Source organism: Hemiscyllium ocellatum, chromosome 12, assembly GCF_020745735.1.
Source record: "Hemiscyllium ocellatum isolate sHemOce1 chromosome 12, sHemOce1.pat.X.cur, whole genome shotgun sequence".
NCBI classification, from domain to species: Eukaryota; Metazoa; Chordata; class Chondrichthyes; order Orectolobiformes; family Hemiscylliidae; genus Hemiscyllium; species Hemiscyllium ocellatum.
In genome coordinates this window covers 102,602,530-102,626,496 of record NC_083412.1, presented here as the reverse complement: position 1 = coordinate 102,626,496, position 23,967 = coordinate 102,602,530, and the positions used below count along the sequence as shown (strand labels likewise).

At 44.2% G+C, this 23,967-nt stretch overlaps 1 protein-coding gene across 1 annotated transcript in view; it reads left to right on the top strand.

The window, feature by feature from the left end:
- The first annotated feature begins 8,564 nt into the window (after window positions 1-8,564).
- hsf2bp (heat shock transcription factor 2 binding protein) overlaps window positions 8,565-23,967 on the top strand; it is a 134,012-nt gene continuing 118,609 nt past the window's right edge. The window contains exon 1 of the mRNA XM_060832843.1: window positions 8,565-8,597. Coding sequence (XP_060688826.1) covers window positions 8,565-8,597 — 33 coding nt within the window. The remainder of the gene's footprint in view (window positions 8,598-23,967) is intronic.

The following is a 23,967-nucleotide window of genomic DNA, read 5'->3' as shown; positions in this document are numbered from 1 at the left end:
ACCTTCCAAACCTCGGACCACTACGTCTATAATGCATGGTACAGCAATAACATGGGAACACTACCATTTGCAAACTCCCCTCCATCCTGAATTAGAAAATATATTGTTGTTCCTTCGCTGTCAAATCCTGGAATTCCTCCCGGCAACATTGTGGGTCCACCTGCAACACATTGACTGCAGCAGTTCAAGAAGGAGCTCACCACCACCTTCTCAAGGGCAGCTAGGGATAGGCAGTAAATGATTGCCCAGCTAGTCATATGCATGTCCCACATGATAATAAAAAGTGGTGTCTCACCAATGCTCTGTATAACTGAAGTAACATACTTCTGAACTCAAATTCCCTTGCAATTACATCTGCCTTCCTAATTTCTTGTATCACCTGCCTTTTTCACTGACTGATGTACAAGGACACTCAAATCCATTTGCACATTCACATTTCCCAATATATCACCACTTCAATGACATTCTGCTTTATTTTTCACATCAAGGTATATATAACTTCCCATATATTCATGTTATACTGCATCCTTACCATTAAGTGTATAAGTCCTGCTAAGATTTGCTTTCCCAAAATGCAGCACCTCGCATTTATCTGAATTAAACTCCATCCGCCACTTCTCAGCCCATTGGCCCATCTGGTCCAGATCCTGTTGTAATCTGAGGTAACCCTCTTCGCTGTCCACTACACCTCCAATTTTAGTGTCATCTGCAAACTTACTAACTGTACCTCTTATGCTCGCATCCAAATCATTGATGTAAAGACAAAAAGCAGAGGGCCCAGCACTGATCCTTGTGGCACTCCACTGGTCACAGGCCTCCAGTCTGAAAAACAACCCTCCACTACCACCCTCTGTCTTCTACCTTTGAGCCAGTTCTGTATCCAAATGGCTAGTTCTTCCTGTATTTCATGAGATCTAACCTTGCTAATCAGTCTCCCAGTAGATTCCTGAAGAAGGGCTCATGTCAGAAACGTTGATTCTCCTACTCCTTGGATGCTGCCTGACCTGCTGCGCTTTTCCAGCAACACGTTTTCAGTTCCCATGGGGAACCTTATCGAACGCTTTACTGAAGTTATTTTGTAAACCATAGTTGATCAACCATTCCTGTCTCATTTTTGTGGTAGATCTGAATGAATATTTGTTGTAATACAAGCACATCTTCCTTAACTATTAGCCATTTGCTCATTGCTAAGTCTATGTGTAATGGTGTGTCATTGTATCATTGCCAACTCATCTCATACAATAAAGTTCCCTTTATGTACTTTCAAGACTATTGTTTAACAATCAATGTTTTTACTCAACATGTTAATAAACAATTTTAAGATTGCTCTACCCCAGTGGACCTCACAGAAGATTATTATTATTCTTTTCTCATTGCACAATATCCAGTCTAGGATAGAACACAGAACAGTACAGGCCCTTCAGCCCTCAATGTTGTGCAAAGCTTTTATCCTCCTCGAAGATCGGACTAACCTACATACCCTTCATTGTACTAACTTCCATGTGCCTATACAAAAGTCACTTAAATTGTGGGTAGCACGGTGGCTTAGTGGTTAGCACTGCTGCCTCACAGCACCAGGGACCTGGGTTCAGTTCCACCCTCAGGCAACTGTCTGTGTGGAGTTTGCACATTCTCCCCGTGTCTGTGCAGGTTTCCTCCGGGTACTTCAGCACCCTCTCACAGCCCTAAGATGTGCAGGTTAGGTGGATTAGCCATGCTAAATTGCCCATAGTGTAAGGTGCATTAGCCAGAGGAAAATGGGTCTGGGTGGGATACTCTTCGGAGAGCCTATTTCCTCACTGTAGGGAATCTAATCTAAATGTCCCTAATATATATGACTCTGACCACTGCTGGCAGTGCATTCCACACACCCACCCTCTCTGAACAAAGAACTTACCTCTGACATCCCCAAACCTTCTTCCAATCACCTTAAAACCCTCGTTATAGACACTTGCACCATGGGAAAAAAAAATCTCTGGCTATTCACTTTATGCCTCTCATCATCTTATACACCTCTAACAAGTCAAGAAAAGCCACAGCTTCCTCAACCTTTCTTCATAAGATATGCCCTCCTGTCCAGGCAGCATCCTAGTAATTCTCCTCTGCACCCTCCCTAAAGTTCCAACGTCATTCCTATAATAAGGCGACCACAACTGAACACAATATTCCAAGTGTGGTCTAACCAGGACTCCATACAACTGCAGCATAACCTCGTGGCTCTTAAACTCAATCCCCCTGTTAATGAAAGCCAACACACCATGTGCCTTCTTAACAAGCTATCAACCTGGGTGACAACTTTGAGGTCTCAAAATCCCTCTGTTCCTTGACACTGCCAAGAATCCTGCCTTTAACCCTACATTCTGCATTCAAATTTAACTTCCAAGTGAATGACGTCACACCTTTCCAGGTTGAACTCCATCTCCACTTCACAGCCCAGTCCTACATCCTGTCAATGTATCATTGCAACCTACAACAGCCCTCCACACTATCCACAACTCCACCAACCATCATGTCGTCAGCAAACTTACTAACCCACCCTTCCACTTCCTTACCCATCATTAATAAAAATCAAAAAGAGCAAAGTTTCGAGAACTGATCCCCACGGAATACCACTGGTCACCAAGCTCCAGGTTGAATACTTTCCATCTACCACCACTCTCTGTCTTCTATGGGCCAGCCAATTCTGTATCCAGACAGACAAATATCCCTGTGTCTAATCCCTCCTTACTTTCTGAATGAGCCTACCATGGGGAACCTTACCAAGCGCCTTTCTAAAATCCATGTACACCATATCACTACTCTACCTTCATAAACGTGTTTGTCACATCCTGAAAGAATTCAGAAAAGTTTGTGAGGCATGACCTGCCCCTCACAAAGCCATGCTGAATATCTCAAATTATATTTTTTCGAGTAATCATAAATCCTGTCTCTGTGGATCCTCTCCAATACTTTGCCCAACACTGACTTAAGACTGACTGATCTCTAATTTCCAAGATTATCCCTATTCCCTTTCTGGAACAACAGAATAATATTTGCCAACCTCCAATTATCTGGCACTACTCCAGTGGACAGTGAGGATGCAAAGATCATCACCAAAAGAGCAGAAATTTCTTCTCCCACTTCCTTTATTAACCTTAGGTACATCCCTTCTGGCCCAGGGGATTTATCTATCTTTAAGATTTTCAAAGTTTTCAGCACATTCTCCTTCTATAAAATCAACCTGTTCGATCATATCAGCCTGTTCCACACTGTCCTCAGAAACATCAAGTCGTGATCACTGAAGCAAAGTATTCATTAAGGACATCCCCTACCTCCTCCGATTCCAGGCACAAGTTCCCTGCACTATCCCTAATTGGCCCGACCCTCACTCTGGCCATCCTCTTGTTCCTCACATAAGTGTAGAATGCCTGAGGGTTTTCCTTCATCCTACCCGCTAAAGCTTTTCCATGTCCCTATCTCGCTCTTCTAAGTCCATTCTCCAGTTCCTTCCTGGCTGCCTTATAACCCTCCAGAGCCATGTCTGATCCTTGCCTCCTCAACCTTGAGTAAGCTTCCTTCTTCCTCTTGACTAGATTTTCCACATGCCTTGTCACCCAAGGTTCTTTCACCCTACCATCCTTTCCTTGCCATAGAACATAGAACATTACAGCACAGTATACACCCTTTGGTCCTTGATGTTGCGCCAACGTGAGAAACCAATCTGAAGCCCATCTATCCATTTTCATCCATATGTTTATCCAATGGCCATTACAATGCCCTTAAAGTTGACGAGTCTGCTACTGTTGCAGGCAGTGCGTTCTACTACTGTCTGAGTAAAGAAACTACCTCTGACATCTGTCCTATATCTATCACTCCTCAATTTGAAGCTATGTCCCCTCATGCTAGCCATCATCATCCGAAGAAAAAGGCTCCCACTGTCCACCCTATCTAACCCTCTGATTATCTTACGTCTCAATTAAGTCACCTCTCAACCTTCTTCTAACGAAAACAGCCTCAAATCCCTCAGCCTTTCCTCATAAGACCTTCCCTCCATACCAGGCAACATCCTAGCAAATCGCCTCTGAACCCTTTCCGAAGCTTCCACATCCATCCTATAATAAACCCATCCTTCCTGTACAGATCCCACCTTCTGCAGAAGGTATCTCAATGATCCATATAGCTGCAGCCCTCCCTCCTACACCAGCCCTGCAGCCACGTGTTCATCTGCACTCACTCTCTATTCCTAGCCTCATTAGCACATGGCACCAGTAACAATCTTGAGATTACTACTCTGCTTGCCCTGCCTTCTAGCTTCCAAGCTAACACCCGATATTCTCTTCAGGTCCTCCTCCTTTGGTCATTGATACCAATATGTACCATGATTTCTGGCTGTTTCCCTCTCCCTTAAGAATCCTGTTGATACGATCAGAGACATCTCTGACTTTGGCACCAAAGAGGCAACACGCCATCAGGGAGTCTTGCTCCTGACCACAGAATCTCCTGTCTGTTCCTCTCACGATTGAATCTCTTATAACTATTGCTCTCCTATTCTCCCCCCTTCCTTTCTGAGCCACAGAACCGCTCTCAGTGCCAGAAACCTGGCCACAGTGACTTTCCCGTTAGGTCATTTCCCCCCATCAGTATCCAAGAACAATATACTTATTATTGAGGATAGCCTGCTCTCTCTATGGTTATTCAAAACTATCACATATACATACACTCTAGGAAGACCTCCTCCACTATATTATTGCTAGTATGGTTTGTCCAATCTACATGTAGCTTAAAATCATTCATAATTACAACTGTACTCTTTTGCATGTGTGTCTAATGTCCTGATTAATGCCATCCCTTAAATCTCTGCTACTGTTTGGCATCTCAATGACAGCCCCCACCAATGTTTGTTGCCTCTTCCTGTTTCCAATCTTCACCCATACAAATTTCTGGGACAATGTCATTCCTCACAATTGGATTGGTTTATTCATTTACTAATAATATTACCCCATTTCCTTTCCCCATTTCTCAGAACACCCTAGATATTTAATGAAAAAAGTGTGAGGTGACTCACTTTGGAAGGATCAACAGAAATAAAGAGTACTGGGCTAATGGTAAGATTATTGTTAGTGTGTAGATGAGTAGAGAGATCTCGGTGTCCATTACATAGATCCCTGAAAGTTGCCACTCAGGTTGATAGGGTTGTTAAGAAGGTATGTGGTATGTTAACTTTTATTGGTAAGAAGACTGCGTTTCGGTGCCACGAGATCACACTGTAGCTGTATAAAACTGTGATGCGGCCACATTTAGAACTGTACAGTTCTGATCGCCACATTATAGGAAGAGTGTGGAAGCTTTGGAAAGGGTGCAGAGGAGAATTTCCAAGATGTTGCCTATTATGGACAGAAGGTCTGATGAGGAAACAGTGAGGGACTTGAGGCCCTTTACATTAGAGAGAATAAGGTTGAGACGTGACTTAATTGAGACATATAAGATAATCAGAGGGTTAGATGGGGGGAACAGGGAGAGCCTTTTTCCTCAGATGGTGATGGCTAGCACGAGGGGACATCGCTTTAAATTGAGGAGTGATAAATATAGGACAGTTGTCAGAAGCACCTTCCTTACTCAGAGAATAGTAGGAGTGTCGAACGGCCTGCCTACAACAGTAGTAGACTCGCCAACTTTCAGGGCATTTAAATGCTTATTGGATAGACATATGGATGAACATGGAATGGTGTAGGTTATACAGGCTTCAGATTGTTTTCACAACATTGTGGGGCAAAGGGTCTGTACTGCGCTGTAATGTTCTATGTTGTCCTGATAATTTCCTCCAATTTTCCGCATTAAGTCCATGCAGCTCCAGTGGTTAGCCAGTTGCTGAAGCAGGCCACATTTCTGCACATGTTGTCACCAGGGATGCTGTCTCTTTGTCTCAAAGTATCCTTGAACGTTTCTTCTAACTCCATTGCCCAAACTCTCATGGCCAAAACACTCCCCTGTGCACAAACCTCATTGGGCCAGGACTCACCATCTTCCTCTGGGTCTCTACCCCCTCTCCTCACCCTCCTCACCATCCGTCTCCCTCTATCATCCCCTCCCCCTGCCCTTGTCCCCAACCCAATCTCTCACCCTCTTTCCCTCAGTCCTTCTCTTTCCCCCCTCATGTCTCTCCCCTTGCCAGTTCCCCATAACCTTATTGCCCATCCTTGAGCGCTGCTCCGTTAGGCCCCGCCCCTCAGCCAGTGAGTATTGTTATTGGTCCGGGTTGACGGTAGCCCCGCCCCCGCCCCACCTGGCCCCGCCCCCTTTGTTTGCTGTGGCGGGAAGCCTCCCGCGCTCGCGCGGTGGCGGTTGGAGAGTGCGGAGGGCGGGAGCGGGAGCGCGAGCGCGAGCACCGCGGCGATGAGGCGATTAACGGCGGCTCCGGGGAACACGGTAACTGCGCCGGGATCCAGAAGGATCTGCCCACAATCCGGGGGATCCATAAGATTCTACCATAGAAGCACAATCAGGCTATTCGGCCTATCGAACTGCTAGGCGATTCGGTCATGGCTAAAATGGGTCTTAACCCTGTTCCCCTGCCTCTCCCCCGTAAACCGCGATCCACTCACACTCCGGGGATCCACTCACAGTCCGGGGATCCAATCACAGTCCGGGGATCCAATCACACTCCGGGGATCCAATCACAGTCCGGGGATCCAATCACAGTCCGGGGATCCGCTCACACTCTGGGGGTCCACTCACACTCCGGGGGTCCACTCACAGTTCAGGGATCCACTCACACTCGGGATCTGCTCACATTCCAGGGATCCGCTCAATCCTTGGATCCACTCCCAGTCCTGGGATCCGCTCAAACTGGGGATCCACTCACACTCCGGAGATCCACTCACAATCTGGGGATCCACTCAGACATTGGATCCACTCACACTCTGGGATCCGTTCACAGTCTTTGGATCCACTCACCGTCTGGGGATCCACTCATAGTCCTGGAATCCACTCATAGTCCTTGGATCCACTCACACTCTGGGGAACCACTCACTCCAGTGGACCACTCACACTCCAGGATTGCTCACACTCTGGGGATCCATTCACACTCTTGGATCGCTCACAGTTTGGGGGATCCACTCTCACTCCAGGAATCTGCTCACATTCCTCACAATTGGATTGGTTTATTCATTTACTAATAATATTACCCCATTTCCTTTCCCCATTTCTCAGAACACCCTAGATATTTAATGAAAAAAGTGTGAGGTGACTCACTTTGGAAGGATCAACAGAAATAAAGAGTACTGGGCTAATGGTAAGATTATTGTTAGTGTGTAGATGAGTAGAGAGATCTCGGTGTCCATTACATAGATCCCTGAAAGTTGCCACTCAGGTTGATAGGGTTGTTAAGAAGGTATGTGGTATGTTAACTTTTATTGGTAAGAAGACTGCGTTTCGGTGCCACGAGATCACACTGTAGCTGTATAAAACTGTGATGCGGCCACATTTAGAACTGTACAGTTCTGATCGCCACATTATAGGAAGAGTGTGGAAGCTTTGGAAAGGGTGCAGAGGAGAATTTCCAAGATGTTGCCTATTATGGACAGAAGGTCTGATGAGGAAACAGTGAGGGACTTGAGGCCCTTTACATTAGAGAGAATAAGGTTGAGACGTGACTTAATTGAGACATATAAGATAATCAGAGGGTTAGATGGGGGGAACAGGGAGAGCCTTTTTCCTCAGATGGTGATGGCTAGCACGAGGGGACATCGCTTTAAATTGAGGAGTGATAAATATAGGACAGTTGTCAGAAGCACCTTCCTTACTCAGAGAGTAGTAGGAGTGTCGAACGGCCTGCCTACAACAGTAGTAGACTCGCCAACTTTCAGGGCATTTAAATGCTTATTGGATAGACATATGGATGAACATGGAATGGTGTAGGTTATACAGGCTTCAGATTGTTTTCACAACATTGTGGGGCAAAGGGTCTGTACTGCGCTGTAATGTTCTATGTTGTCCTGATAATTTCCTCCAATTTTCCGCATTAAGTCCATGCAGCTCCAGTGGTTAGCCAGTTGCTGAAGCAGGCCACATTTCTGCACATGTTGTCACCAGGGATGCTGTCTCTTTGTCTCAAAGTATCCTTGAACGTTTCTTCTAACTCCATTGCCCAAACTCTCATGGCCAAAACACTCCCCTGTGCACAAACCTCATTGGGCCAGGACTCACCATCTTCCTCTGGGTCTCTACCCCCTCTCCTCACCCTCCTCACCATCCGTCTCCCTCTATCATCCCCTCCCCCTGCCCTTGTCCCCAACCCAATCTCTCACCCTCTTTCCCTCAGTCCTTCTCTTTCCCCCCTCATGTCTCTCCCCTTGCCAGTTCCCCATAACCTTATTGCCCATCCTTGAGCGCTGCTCCGTTAGGCCCCGCCCCTCAGCCAGTGAGTATTGTTATTGGTCCGGGTTGACGGTAGCCCCGCCCCCGCCCCACCTGGCCCCGCCCCCTTTGTTTGCTGTGGCGGGAAGCCTCCCGCGCTCGCGCGGTGGCGGTTGGAGAGTGCGGAGGGCGGGAGCGGGAGCGCGAGCGCGAGCGCGAGGACCGCGGCGATGAGGCGATTAACGGCGGCTCCGGGGAACACGGTAACTGCGCCGGGATCCAGAAGGATCTGCCCACAATCCGGGGGATCCATAAGATTCTACCATAGAAGCACAATCAGGCTATTCGGCCTATCGAACTGCTAGGCGATTCGGTCATGGCTAAAATGGGTCTTAACCCTGTTCCCCTGCCTCTCCCCCGTAAACCGCGATCCACTCACACTCCGGGGATCCACTCACAGTCCGGGGATCCAATCACAGTCCGGGGATCCAATCACACTCCGGGGATCCAATCACAGTCCGGGGATCCAATCACAGTCCGGGGATCCGCTCACACTCTGGGGGTCCACTCACACTCCGGGGGTCCACTCACAGTTCAGGGATCCACTCACACTCGGGATCTGCTCACATTCCAGGGATCCGCTCAATCCTTGGATCCACTCCCAGTCCTGGGATCCGCTCAAACTGGGGATCCACTCACACTCCGGAGATCCACTCACAATCTGGGGATCCACTCAGACATTGGATCCACTCACACTCTGGGATCCGTTCACAGTCTTTGGATCCACTCACCGTCTGGGGATCCACTCATAGTCCTGGAATCCACTCATAGTCCTTGGATCCACTCACACTCTGGGGAACCACTCACTCCAGTGGACCACTCACACTCCAGGATTGCTCACACTCTGGGGATCCATTCACACTCTTGGATCGCTCACAGTTTGGGGGATCCACTCTCACTCCAGGAATCTGCTCACATTCCGGGAGTCCACGCACAATCTGGGGATCCACTCACACTCCGGGGATCCACTCACAGTTCTTGGATCCACTCGCACTCCGGGGATCCACTCACAGTCCGGGGATCTGCTCATAGACCTTGGATCCACTGACAGTCTGGGGATCTACTCACAGTCTTGGATCCACTCACAGTCTGGGGATTTGCTCACACTCTGGGAATCCGCTCACAGTCCTTGGATCCACTCACAGTCCTGGGATCCACTCACACTCCAGGGATCCACTCACCGTCCTTGGATCCACTCACAGTCCTTGGACGTGCTCACACTCTGGGGATCCACTCACATTCTGGACATCCACTCTCACTCCGGGATCGCTCACAGTCTGGGGATCCGCTCACACTCCAGGGATCTGCTCACACTCCAGGGATCGCTCACACTCTGGAGATCCACTCACATTCTGGGGATCCACTCAGTCTGGGAATCGTTCACACTCTGGGGATCTTCTCACACTCTGGGAATCATTCACACTCCGGGGATCTTCACACACTCTGGGGATCGCTCACACTCGGGAATCGCTCACACTCTGGGCATCCGCTCAACAGTCCAGGGATCTGCTCATTGTCTGACAGATCCCCTTTCTGTCCAGGAATTCGCTCATTTTGAGAGGAAATATATTGACAGCAGGAAAGTAAACTGAGAATCTCATGATTCACTGACTGCTGATTAAACTGCTGTTTGTCCCAGTCATGGTAACTGACATGACTGACTGTTAATTCAGACTAATTAACACTGTAATCCACCCTGATATCCTGGTAATCCATACTGACTTTCATATTCGAGAATGACAATCAGTGACACTTTTGACAGTCCAGTTAATCCATTCTGACAGTCCTAGGATTCCCATCAGACTGTGATAATCCACTGACTCTTCATTATTTATTGACAGTTTCAGTAATCAACTGACAGTCAGATAATTCTCTAACTGCCGGCAATCCAGATGGACAATCTTGGCATTCAGTTGACAGTCTTGGTTGTAAGAATTTTGTTTTACCTTGTGTCTTGCAAAACTGTGAACTGTTAGAAAAAAAATTTAAAGCAAATTTACTTTGATGGCTGCATAAATTTTTTATGATTGTGGCTTTCTGCATTGTGCAGATGACCGGGAGTCGATGAATTGTTTGCAAGTAAAACTGATTGGTTCTCAGCTAATACATCCCAGAAATACACAGTGTGTAAAGGCACAAAATGATGTTGAGTTGTTCTCCCCAGTAGAATCTGCTTGTTCTCTGCAGTAAAAACAATCTCAGTTTAAACTTGGAAGGAAACGACTTTTATTCTTGCAGATGTTGCCATGAGATGTAACTTTTGAATTGATTAATCAAAAATAATTTCCATATGAACTAGTTGCTCTGAACTTCTGGACAACCACTGGAAGATTACGGAGAAAGAAAACTGAATGTCAAGAACCTGGCTAGGCAAAATTGGACCATCTCGTCATTGGAATTGGGACTGTTTTTCCACATTAAGGGGTTTGGAGTTTTGATAAGTGGTTTTGCATGGAAGTGGTTTGTGTCTGTTTGCTTGTAGCTGTAGTCTGGTTACTAGAGTCATAGAGATATACAACATGGAAATAGACTCTTCAGTCCAACTTGGCCATGACGATCAGATATCCTAAATTAATATTGTCTCGTTTGCCAGCATTTGGCCCATGTTCCTTTAACACTTTCTATTTTTATATCCATCCGGATGTAATTTCACCAACCTGCATTATTTCCTCTGGCAGCTTGTTCCATACTTGCACCATTATCTGTGTGAAACATTTGTCCCTTAGGTCCTTTTAAATCTTTGCCCTTTCACCTTAGACCTATGCCCTCTAGTTTTGGACTCCTCTACCCTGGCGGAAAGTTCTTAGCTGTCCACCCAATCCATGCTCCTCATGATTTTATACACTTCGATATAGTAACCCCCTCAGCCTCCTACGCTCCAGGGAAAATAGTCCCAGCTTATTCAGCCTATCAGTGTAGCTGAAACCCTCAAATCCTGGCAACATCCTTTTAAATCTTTTCTGAACCCTTTCAACTTTAAGAACATGTTTCCTATAGCAGGAAGACTAGAATTGGTCAGTCTTCCAAAAATGGCCTAACCAATGTCTTATCGTCAAGTGCACTAACCAATAAAGGCAAACATACCAAACACCTTCATTGTCCTGTCTACCAGCAACTCCACTTTCAAGGAACAATGAACCTGCATTTCAAGGTAGCATCTCACACTTGTCTCAATTAAACTCCGTTTGCCGTTTCTCAGTTCCCATTGTATGCTGAGGTAACCTTCTTAGCTGTCCATTACACCACCAATTTTGGTGTCATCTACAACTTACTAATCATGCCCCCTTAACTCACATCCAAATCATTTATATAAATGACAATAAGCTGTAGACCCAGCACTGATCTTGTAATGATTTTAGATTAGTGACGCTGGAAGAGCACAGCAGTTCAAGCAGCATCCGAGGAGCAGCAAAATTGACGTTTCGGGCAAAAGTCCTTCATCAGGAATAAAGGGCACCTTCTAGCACCACTGATCTTGTAATGAGTAGTGGCTTCAATTCATTACAGAAACCTGGTATGTAGTTTTTGTCACTTTTAGCCTGGAAGTCAGATAAATTGGGATACAATATATACCATTATAAAAAGCTTTAACAATTAGTACATCCCCTGGGATAGAGATTAGGTTGAGGACAAGGCTGGAGGAGGGGATGATAGAGGGAGACGGATGGTGAGGAGGGGGCAGAGGAGGTGAAGAGAGTGAGGGGATAGATAGTGAGTCCTGCCCCAATGAGGGTTGTGCACAGCAGAGTGTTTTGGCCATTAACAGCAAGCCAACCCAGTGGATCATAAGATTAAGGGAGCTTCTCTGAGATTTGAGCTTAAATCTTTAAAATGTTCTAGTTGAATAATATTTATCTACCATTCTTTCATTTTCACTTTTGATACCATCAACAGTGCTCTTGAGGCCAAAAATAGGAAGGTAATACAGTAGGACATGTGACTAAATGCTTGTGTGGGAGAGATGGCTTCAGATACCTGGATCATTAAAATCTCTTCTCTCACAAAGCTGGTCCCTTTTTCTAAAAGCTGTTCCTTTTCTCAATTATACTGTGTCCTTGATTTTTTTCAGAGGGGTCATAAAATTCTCCTGGTTCCGATTAGACTGGTTTGGTACAGAGATTAAAGGGTATTGAGAGGCCTTCTTGTTTATAGGTGAACAGATGAGATTTCAGGCCTTGGTGGTCATGTTTGAGAATGACCTGCATAATGAAAGGGGAGTAGTCAGCTTTCTAGCTGGGCAGTTAAGTCCCCAACCAGTTAAGAGTTCAGCTATGTGGAAACAGACTCTTTCTCTCTTTTTAAGGCATTCTAACTTCAACCTGTAAGCATCTGTTTTTTAACTTTTTTTTGAGGGGGTTTGCTTATTTGGACTTTTCTGTGTATTCAAAACTGCACAATTAAGTGTAGTTTGGATAGTCTGAGTTCTGTAGGGGTTCTTTTTGCTTTGTGTTTCATTGTGTAATTTTGTGAATAAATTTCTGCCTGTTTTAAAACCTCGTAGTCAACCTAGCTAACATTTCACTGTACATTTTCTAAAACAAATTGCAAGATTACAGTCTGGATTGCCTGCTCAAGAATAATTTGTTAAAAATCACACAACACCAGGTTTTCGTCCAACTTCCAAGCACACTTCCAATTAACCTGTTGGACTATAACCTGGTGTTGTGTGATTTTTAACTTTGTACATCCCAGTCCAACACCGGCATCTCCAACTCAAGAATAATTTGAGTGGTCTGGCCGAGTCCATAACAGATTGGGGGCTCTTTGCAGGATTTTAAACAGTGAGCAGTAGGTGCTAGTGTCTTTACTTTGGGTGTTGGTTTAGTTGGGTAGACAAAGCTTAAGATAATATTGGCTCTTTCAGTCACCAAAAGTTTTCTGGAAGTTTTGACTTTGGAAGTTTTGCAAAAGATGAATAAGACCAAGCTGCAGGAATTAGCAGACAAGCTGAAATTGGAAATGCCTGCTTCTGTGAGGAAAGGAGAGATAATTACAGCAGTAGCTCAGCATTTAAACTTGCTGGAGAAACCTTCAGGGAAAAGAGAGCAGCAGAAGAGAGGGAAAAAGAGAGAAGTGTTTGAATTTCAAAACCTGATACTTAAAGAGGAAAGTCAGCTTAAAAGGCTGGAGATAAAGACTGAAGGTAGGCTTAGTGAGGATGAGCAAGTCCCTGGTAGTCAGAAGCCGAGTGAGAAACTGATTAAGTATGTTCAAACATTGCCTAAATTTGATGAGTAGGATGTGGCAGTCTTTTTCATCTCATTTGAAAAGGTGGCGAAACAAATATAGTCGCCAGTGGCAATGTGGGTTTTGTTGATCCAAACAAAACTTGCAGGTAGGGCTAATGAGGTATTCGTATTCTTATCAGAGGAGATATCTGGGGAGTATGAGGAGGTGAAAAAAGCCATTTTAAGTGCATATGAGCTTGTACCAGAAGCATAGAGACAATGTTTCAGGAATCTAAGGAGGGACCCTGGTTAAACCTATATTGAGTTTGAAAAGATCAAACAGAGTAATTTCAATAGATGGATATGAGTTTTAAAAATCAAGTAAACCTGTAATGCCCTGAAAAAGGTAATTATTTTGGAGGAATTCAAAAAATTCACTGCCTGAAGTAGTGCAAACTCACGTGAAGGAGCAGAGAATTAAAATGGCAAGGTTAACAGCTGAAGTGGCTGATGATTATGAGCTGGTCCATAAAAGACGATTTGGCTTCAAGAATCAATTTCAGTCCATGAGGGAGGGAAACTGGGGCAAAGACAAATCCTCACATGGAAAGGGAAAGGTAGATCTCAGTAAAGATCATAAGGATAACTTAACATAGGCTAAAAATGAAACTCTTGAGGGGATCAAAGAAGACAAAAGGCACCAATGTTTTCATTGTCATAAAATGGGCCACGTGAAATCACTGTGTTGGTGCGCAAGGAGAAAGCCAGGTGTAGGAAAACCAGACAAGCCTGGGAGTTTTGTTGGACTAGTAACAAAAAGCACAAGGGAAGTTAAACAACTGCCTCAGAGTGTACAAGATAATCAGACGTTGGTTAAGGAGGAACTGCCCAGATCTGCTTAAAAAAATACCTGTAAGGATAAAGTTTATTCATATAGGCTAGAGGTAGCAGGCTATGAGGTTACAATATTAAGAGACACAGGATCCTCTCAGTCTGTAATGCTGAAGGATGAGGAGATATGTACTCCTGAGGGACTATTGCCAGAAAAGGTGCTGGTCACGCGAATTCACGGTGAGACAAAAAGTGCTCAGTTATGAAAAGTGAGGCTAGAGAGTCCAGAGAACAGTGGAGAATTTGTGGTAGGAATACTGGACAAACTCTCAGCTCCAGAAATACGATTTGTCCTTGCAAATGATATAGCTAATTCACCACTAGGCGTGCTGCCTACTCTAGTTGAAAGGCCAGTGGAGACGCAGGCAACTGAAGAGATGAAGGATGCTTATCCAGGAATGTTCCCTGATTGAGTGGTCACAAGATCACAGAGGCACACACTGAAGCAGGAGAGATCAAGAGGCACAGATAAGGAAGCTGACATAGCTATATTTTTTGATCAGATAAGTGGGACAGGTTAGGTAATTAGGCAATTAGGTAAAGATGCCAGTAACTTTAAAACTGCAAATTTTAAAAACAGTTAAAACAGTTATATCAAAGGGCAGTTACAGAAAAGGAGAGTGAATGCATCCCTGTGTGTTATTACTTAACAAATGATGTCTTAATAAGGAAATGGAGACCATCACACATTCAAGCAGATGAGAAATGGGCAGAGATTCATCAAATTGTTTTACCAGTCGGGTATAGAAAGGAGGTGCTGCGAGTGGCAGATGAGCTACCATTTGGAGATTATTTAGGGGTGAGGAAAACACAGGCTACAATACAAAACATTTTTACTGGCCTGGATTACACAAAGATGCGATTGAATTTTGTTACATGTGTCACACGTCAGCTAATCCGAAAACCACATCTTCACCTTCAATACCTATTCCAGCATTTGAGGAACTTTTCACAGAGTCTTGATTGATTGTGTAAGTCCACTATCTCAAACAAAAAAGTGGAAGTAAGTATTTATTAACAATAATGGATATGTCAACTAGATATCCAGAGGCAATTCCATTACGCAACATTACAGCTAAAAGGGTTGTAGAAGAATTACTTAAATTTTTTACAAGATATGGACTACTAATAGAGATCCAGTCAGACCAGGGATCAAACTTCAAATCCAAACTCTTCAAGGAGGTTATGGATAACTTGGGAATAAAGCAATTCAAATCTGCTGCATACCATCCGGAATTGCAGGGAGCACTGGAGATATGGCATCAAACACTAAAGGCCATGTAGAGGGCTTATGGTCAGGATTATTCAGATGTTTGGCATAAGGGAATTCTGTTTATGCTATTTTGCCATCAGAGATGCACCAAGTGAATCGACTAAATTCAGTCCATTTGAATTAACTTTTGGGCATGAAGTAAGAGGGCCATTAAAATTAAGGAGAAATTAATATTCAGAATTCAGAGACCACCCCATTGGACTATGCATCAAATTTTAGAGAACGATTAAATAGAGCTGGAGAGTTGGCTAGACAGCATTTAAAAGTATCACAGCATACAATGAAACAGGAAGCGGATAAGAAATCACAAATTTGCAATTTTGCACTTGGTGTTAATTCCAGTAACAGGTGAGCCTTTAAAAGCAAGGTTTAGTGAACCTTATCACATGAGAAGAAATTGAGTGTGGTGAACTACTTGATAAGGATTCTCAGAATGTGTCATGTGAATATGCTCAAAAGGTATTTTTTTCGGGAAGGAAAGCAAGAGGAGAAGGTGTTAATGATTACAGCACAGAAGGGAGAACCAAGTTCAGAGGGTTCTGAACTGGACATTCCTCACATCAAATTGGACAATGAGGAAATCATCAAAAATTGAGATAAACTATTGAGTTACCTTGCACAAGAAAATTGAAATGACCTGAAAGAGTTATTACAATCACATGGGGAGATATGCAGAAATAAACTGGGAAGTACGAACCTAATTCTACATTATGTAGATATAGGAAATGTTGTTCTGATTAAGCAAAATCCTTATAGGCATAACCCTCTAAAGTTGGCACAGGTTCAGAAGGAGATCGAGGTGCATGCTCCAAGATGGCATAATCAAACTGAGTTACAGTGACTGGAGCTCACCCATAGTCATATTGCCAAAGATGGTACCCAACGGTTATGTGTGGACTATTGCAAAGTCGAAATCATTACAAAGACTGATGCATATCCAATTCCATGGTTGGATGACTGTGTCAACAAAGTGGGAGAAGCAACTTACATTTCTAAGTTGGACTTGCTCAGAGGCTACTGGCAAGTACCTTTGTCAGAGAGAGGCAATTTCGGCTTTCGTAACGCCAAATGGACTATATCAGCTCAAAGTCATGCTTTTTGGTATGAAAAACGCTCCAGTAACATTTCAGAGACTGACTAATAAGGTCATTGCTGTGTTACCCAATTGTGTTGTTTACATAGATAACCTGGTGTATTTTAGTCCGTCATGGAAGGAACATTTACAGTACTTATCGGACTTGTTCGATCGGCTTCGGAAGGCAGCCTTGATGGTAAACCTAGCTAAAAGTGAATTTGCTAAAGTCCAGCTCACCTTCCTGGGCCAAGTTATTGGACACGGACAAATGGCCCCATTGGGATATGAAAACGAAAGTAATTGGAGAATATCGTACACCATCAACGAGAAAAGCAGTATTACTGTTCCTGGGGTTAGTGGATGTTACTGAAAGTTTGTGCCGAACTTTAGCAGTGTGGCTGCTCCACTCACTAAATTGTTAAAAAAGGGCAAGAAGTTTCAGCGGACTGTCAAAAGGCATTTGACAGCCTAAAAAAACCTGTTCACCACTGCCCCGAGGTTCTTCAACAATTTCTCTACCACTGATGTACGACTCACTAGCCTATAATTTCCTGGATTCTTCCTGCTATCCTCCTTAAAAAATGGAACAACATTAGCTATTCTCTAGTCTTCTGTGGCTAAAGAAGAGATAAAGATCTCTATTAAGCCCCCTGCAATCTCCTCCCTTAACTCTGTTTGTATCCTGGAAAAGATCCCATCAGCCCTGGGGGCTTATCTACCTTAGTATTTTTCAAGAGACTTAACACCCCTTCTTCATACCAATATGCCCGAGAATATCAACACACCCTTGCCTAATCCATGTCTTTCTCCTTCGTGGCTATCAATACAAATTGCTTATTAAGAGCCTCACACACTTCCTCTGGCTCCACGTATAAATTTTCTCCTTTGTTGAGTGGATATACCCTTTTCCCAGTTAATCTCTTTCTTCTAATAAATGTAAAAATGCCTTGTGATTCTTCTTAATCCTTCTTGACAATGACATTTCATGACCTCTTCTCGCCATCCTAATTCCTTGTTTAAGTACTTTCCTACTTTCTTTATATTCCTCAACGGCTTTGACTGACTTCAGTTTCTTAAATCTTCCACATGATTCTTTTTACTTTCTGAATAAACTTTCAATATCTCTTGTTATCCAGGGCTCCCAAATCTTGCCATCCCTATATTTCATTCTCATGGGAATATGCTGGTCTTGAACTCAGATTAGGCAGGCAAAAGTGAGGACAGCAGATGCTGGAAATCAGAGTCTAGATTAGAGTGGTGCTGGAAAAGCACAGCAGGTTAGGCAGCATCTGAGGAGCAGGAAAATCAACGTTTCAGGTAAAAATCCTTCATCAAGACACAGGAAGAACATGCCAACTCCAAACTGACAGCGGCCCGAGTGTGGAATGGAACCTGGGGTCCCTGGTGCTGTGAGGCAATGGTACTAATCACTGAGCCACTGTGCTGCTTAACATGGCCTCGCTGGATAATACCACCCATTGGTTTGATTAGTAAGTTTGCAGATGACATAAAAATTGGTCGATTGTGGATAGTGGGAAAGGTTGTCAAATAATAAGCTGCAGCAGGATACTAATCAGTTGGAAAGTTAGACAGAGAGTTTAATCTAGACAAATGTGAGTGATATATTTTGGAAGGTCAAATACTAGAGGAAAGTTTACACTAAATGACAAGACCATTGGGAGTAGTGATGTATAGAGGGATCTTGGGGTGCAAGTCCATTGTTTCCTGAAAGGGGCAACATGAGTGGATAAGGTCGTAAAGAGGGCATATGGCATACTTGCCTTCTTCATTCAGTGTATTGAGCAAGGAAGATGACAAATCATGTTGCAGCTGCATAAGACTATTTAGGCCACATTTCAAGTGTTGTGTGCTATTCTGGTTTCCATAATATAGGAATGATGTGGAGGCTTTCGAAAGGGTTTACCAAGAGACAAAGAGATTGAGAACATAGAACAGTACAGCACAGTACAGACCCTTCAGCCCACGATGTTGTGCCAAGCATTTAATCTAAAATCAACCTAACCTACGCACCCCTCAAATTACTACCATCTAGGTGCTTGTCCAGCACATGTGCTTAAATGTCCCTAATGTCTCTGACTGTACTACCACTGCTGGCAGTGTATTCCACGCACCCACCACTCTCTGTGTAAACAACCTGCCTCTAACTTCTCCCCTATACCTTCCTCCAATTACCTTAAAATTATGACCCCTCATGATAACCATTTCTCCCCTAGGGAAAAGTCTCTGGCTGTCTACTCTATCTATGCCTCTAATTACCTTGTACACCTCTATCAAGTCACCTCTCTTCCTTCGCTCCAGTGTGCAAAGCCAAAGCTCATTCAACCTCTCTTCATAAGACAAGCCCTCCAATCCAGGCAGCATCCTAGTAATTTGCGCCCTCTCAAAAGCATCTACCTCCTTCCTGTAATGAGGCAACCGGAGCTGGACACAATATGCCAGGTATAGTTTAATCAGGGTTTTATAGAGCTGCAGCAAAGCCTTGCAGTCCTTAAACTCAATTCCCCTTATTAATGAAAGCCAAAACACCATATGTTTTCTTAACATTTCTATCAACTTGGGTGGCAACTTTGAGGGATCTATGTATATAGACTCCAAAATCCCTCTGTTCCTCCACACTGCCAAGAATCCTATATTTAACCATTTACTCAGCATTCAAATTTGACCTTCCAAAATGAATCTCTTCACATTTATCCCGTTTGAACTCTATCTGCCACTTCTCAGCCCAGCTCTGCATCCTGTCAATGTCTTGTAGCCTGCAACAGCCCTCTAAATCACCATGACCTTTGTGTCATCGACAGAATTACTAACCCACCCTTCTTCATCCAAGTCATTTGTACACAGAGCAGAGCCCCAAGAACAGATCCCTGTGGGACGCCATTGGTCACTGACCTCCAGGTGGAATACTTTTCATCCACTACAACTTGTTGTCTTCTTCTAGCCAGCTAATTCTGTGTCCAGACAGCCAAATTTCCCTGCATCCCATACCTCCTAACTTTCTGAATGAGCCTACCATGAGGAAGCTTATCAGATGCCTTAATGAAATCCATATACACCACATCCACTGCTTGACCTTTGTCAACTTGTCTCACCGCATCCTCAAAGAACTCATGATTTGGAGATGCTGGTGTTGGACTGGGGTGTACAAAGTTAAAATTCACACAACACCAGGTTATAGTCCAACAGATTTAATTGGAAGCACTAGCTCCGAAAGCTAGTGCTTCCAATTAAACCTGTTGGACTATAACCTGGTGTTTTATGAATTTTATCGAAGAACTCAATAAGGCTTGTGAGACATGACCTGCCCATCACAAACGCTGAAAATGTGTTGCTGGAAAAGTGCTTTTCCAGCAACACATTTTCAGCTCTGATCTCCAGCATCTGCAGTCCTCACTTTCTCCTCCTACCCATCACAAAGCCATGCTGACTGTCTTACCAGGATGTTGCCTGGATTGGAGTGTATTAATTATAAGAATGGATAAGTTTGAACTGTTTTCACTAGGGCTAAGAGGGCAACATGACAGAAGTTTATAAAATAATGAGAGGTATAATAAGGTGGATATCTGAAACTTTCTCCCAGGGTGGAAGTATCAAATACTAAGGGGCATAGGTTTAAGGTGAGAGGGGAAAAGTGTAAAGGAGTTGTGCAAAGCAATTTTTTTTATGGTAATTGCCCTAAACATGCTGCCAGGTGAGGTCGAAAATGATACAAAGTAACATATATGACGCAATTAGACTGATGCATGAACAGGAAGAGAATAGAGGGCAAATGGAATTAACTTAGAATGACATGGTCAGCAAAGATTTGGTAGACCGAAGGACCTGTTCCTGTGCTGTGCTGTCTGTCCTAGCATTCAAGACACTCAACAGTAGTAAGTTCCACAGATTCATGATTCTTTGAGAGAAATATTTTCTCCTCACCTGATTTAAGTCAGTTCCCATTAGCATCTTGTATACCTCAATTAGGTCTTCCCTCATCTTCTAAACTCTAGACAGTATAGGCCTAAACTGCTCAAACTCACTTCATAAGACAAACCCCTCATCACTGGAATCAACCTCGTGAATCATGAATCACAATAGAAAAAAAAACAAGACCTGTTCCTGCAACAATTCCATCTTGAGCCTCAAATCAACTTTCTGTAATTGTACACAAAGCTTTGACTGTGACTCTTGCCAAATTATTGGATCGAAGTGTACCATTTCCATCTACAGATAATTTCTTAATAACCCTCACTACCAGCGGTGCAGACAACAAGTCACTCTCCAATTGGATCTTGAACCAATTGAAACTAGGACATAATCTCCACTAACGAGGGTAAAAAATGAGGTCTGCAGATGCTGGAGATCACAGCTGAAAATGTGTTGCTGGTTAAAGCACAGCAGGTCAGGCAGCATCCAAGGAATAGGAAATTCGACGTTTCGGGCATAAGCCCTTCATCAGGAATGAGGAGAGTGTGCCAAGCAGGCTAAGATAAAAGGTAGGGAGGAGGGACTTGGGGGAGGGGCGATGGAGATGTGATAGGTGGAAGGAGGTCAAGGTGAGGGTGATAGGCCGGAGTGGGGTGGGGGCGGAGAGGTCAGGAAGAAGATTGCAGGTTAGGAGGGCGGTGCTGAGTTGAGGGAACCGACTGAGACAAGGTGGGGGGAGGGGAAATGAGGAAACTGGAGAAATCTGAGTTCATCCCTTGTGGTTGGAGGGTCCAAATTTTGTTGGTTGGAATGTAGTTTGGAGTCCGTGCGGGATTAGTCGGTTCCGTAGGTAGGTGCTGAGGAAGGAGATGTGGCTGTGGTAACGAGTCTGTTTGAGAACGTGGCTGAAGAGTTTCTGTGCAGAGGAGATGACCTGAGGGGTGCAGTGAGAGAGAGACTCACTGAAATCCTTGTAGAGGGAGGAAGAGAGCTTCTTCAAGGAAGGCATCCTTGTAAGAGGATTCGCAGTAGGTTAAAATCTTCGGGTAAAAAATGAGGTCTGCAGATGCTGGAGATCACAGCTGAAAATGTGTTGCTGGTTAAAGCACAGCAGGACAGGCAGCATCCAAGGAATAGGAAATTCGACGTTTCGGGCATAAGCCCTTCATCAGGAATGAGGAGAGTGTGCCAAGCAGGCTAAGATAAAAGGTAGGGAGGAGGGACTTGGGGGAGGGGCGATGGAGATGTGATAGGTGGAAGGAGGTCAAGGTGAGGGTGATAGGCCGGAGTGGGGTGGGGGCGGAGAGGTCAGGAAGAAGATTGCAGGTTAGGAGGGCGGTGCTGAGTTGAGGGAACCGACTGAGACAAGGTGGGGGGAGGGGAAATGAGGAAACTGGAGAAATCTGAGTTCATCCCTTGTGGTTGGAGGGTCCAAATTTTGTTGGTTGGAATGTAGTTTGGAGTCCGTGCGGGATTAGTCGGTTCCGTAGGTAGGTGCTGAGGAAGGAGATGTGGCTGTGGTAACGAGTCTGTTTGAGAACGTGGCTGAAGAGTTTCTGTGCAGAGGAGATGACCTGAGGGGTGCAGTGAGAGAGAGACTCACTGAAATCCTTGTAGAGGGAGGAAGAGAGCTTCTTCAAGGAAGGCATCCTTGTAAGAGGATTCGCAGTAGGTTAAAATCTTCGGGTAAAAAATGAGGTCTGCAGATGCTGGAGATCACAGCTGAAAATGTGTTGCTGGTTAAAGCACAGCAGGACAGGCAGCATCCAAGGAATAGGAAATTCGACGTTTCGGGCATAAGCTCTTCATCAGGAATGAGGAGAGTGTGCCAAGCAGGCTAAGATAAAAGGTAGGGAGGAGGGACTTGGGGGAGGGGCGATGGAGATGTGATAGGTGGAAGGAGGTCAAGGTGAGGGTGATAGGCCGGAGTGGGGTGGGGGCGGAGAGGTCAGGAAGAAGATTGCAGGTTAGGAGGGCGGTGCTGAGTTGAGGGAACCGACTGAGACAAGGTGGGGAGAGGGGAAATGAGGATCTCCACTAATACCGTTTACCTCATTCTGCACGGAAAGTTGAATCCATCTCCAGCAACAGAATTTGAGTAGCCTTTTATCTCTTAGAAAAATAATAAGCTTGAATTCTCTCTGTGTACCAGGACCTCGGTAGCTAAACAATTGTGCAGTTTTTTTTAATCCACTACAGTAGGTTCAGCTGTAATGCAATAGTTTTATTCTCATGCAATCTCATGTTATAAGAACATCGTGTGATAGTCACACTATTTAAACTAATTGAACCAGAATTGCGCTATAACCAATGCACACATTAAAATTTCACGATTTAGAGAGAGTTCCCCAATTCGTCAATTGCATCGTGGTCAATTTGCATTAACGAAAAGTGCATTAACTATTTGTTCGGTACAGTGAACTGCTAACTTCCATTTCTTCACTGCAAGTGTGGTAGAACTTCAATAAAAATGCATACAGACAAAATAATGTCCCCAATTCCCGAGACCAACCCCCACAAAAACAACAAAAAATCTCTCCTTACTTAACAAACCATGTACACAATATGAATTAAATTTAAAGTTATTCAATATTCCTAATATTTGATTTGATTTATTGTTGTCACATGTAGCTAAGAACAGTGAAAGGTTTTGCTTTGCGTGCAGTACAGGCAGATCATAACGTAAACCCGATAATCTTTATGTCCTTGCTTAAACAAAACAAGGTATACAAAGTTGCGGATGCACAGGAGGTGCACAAAAGCAAGATCAACACTAGATTTGAAATTTGAGAAGTCTATTCAGCAATCTAATAACAGTGGGGAAAAATCTGTACTTGAACCTGTTGGTAAGCATGTTTAAAATTTTATACCGTCTGCCCGATGGAAGAGGTAGGAAGAGTGTATAAGCAGCATGGGGTGGGTCTTTGATGATGTTAGCTGTCTTTCTGCAGCAACGAGAAGTGTAGATGGAGTCTGTGGATGGGAGGTTAGCTTGTGTGATGGTCTGGGTTGTGTTCAAAACTTTCTGTAGTTTCTTATGGTCCTGGACAGAGCAGGTGCCGTACTAAGCCGTTATGCACCCGGACAGAATGCTGTCTATGATGCATCTGTAAACGTTGGTGAGAGTCCCTATGGACATGCTAAATTTTCATAGCCTGCTGAGGAAGAAGAGATATTGTTGTATCTTCTTGACTGTCACATCTACATGGAAGGGCGGATCACTGGTTATTGTAACTCCT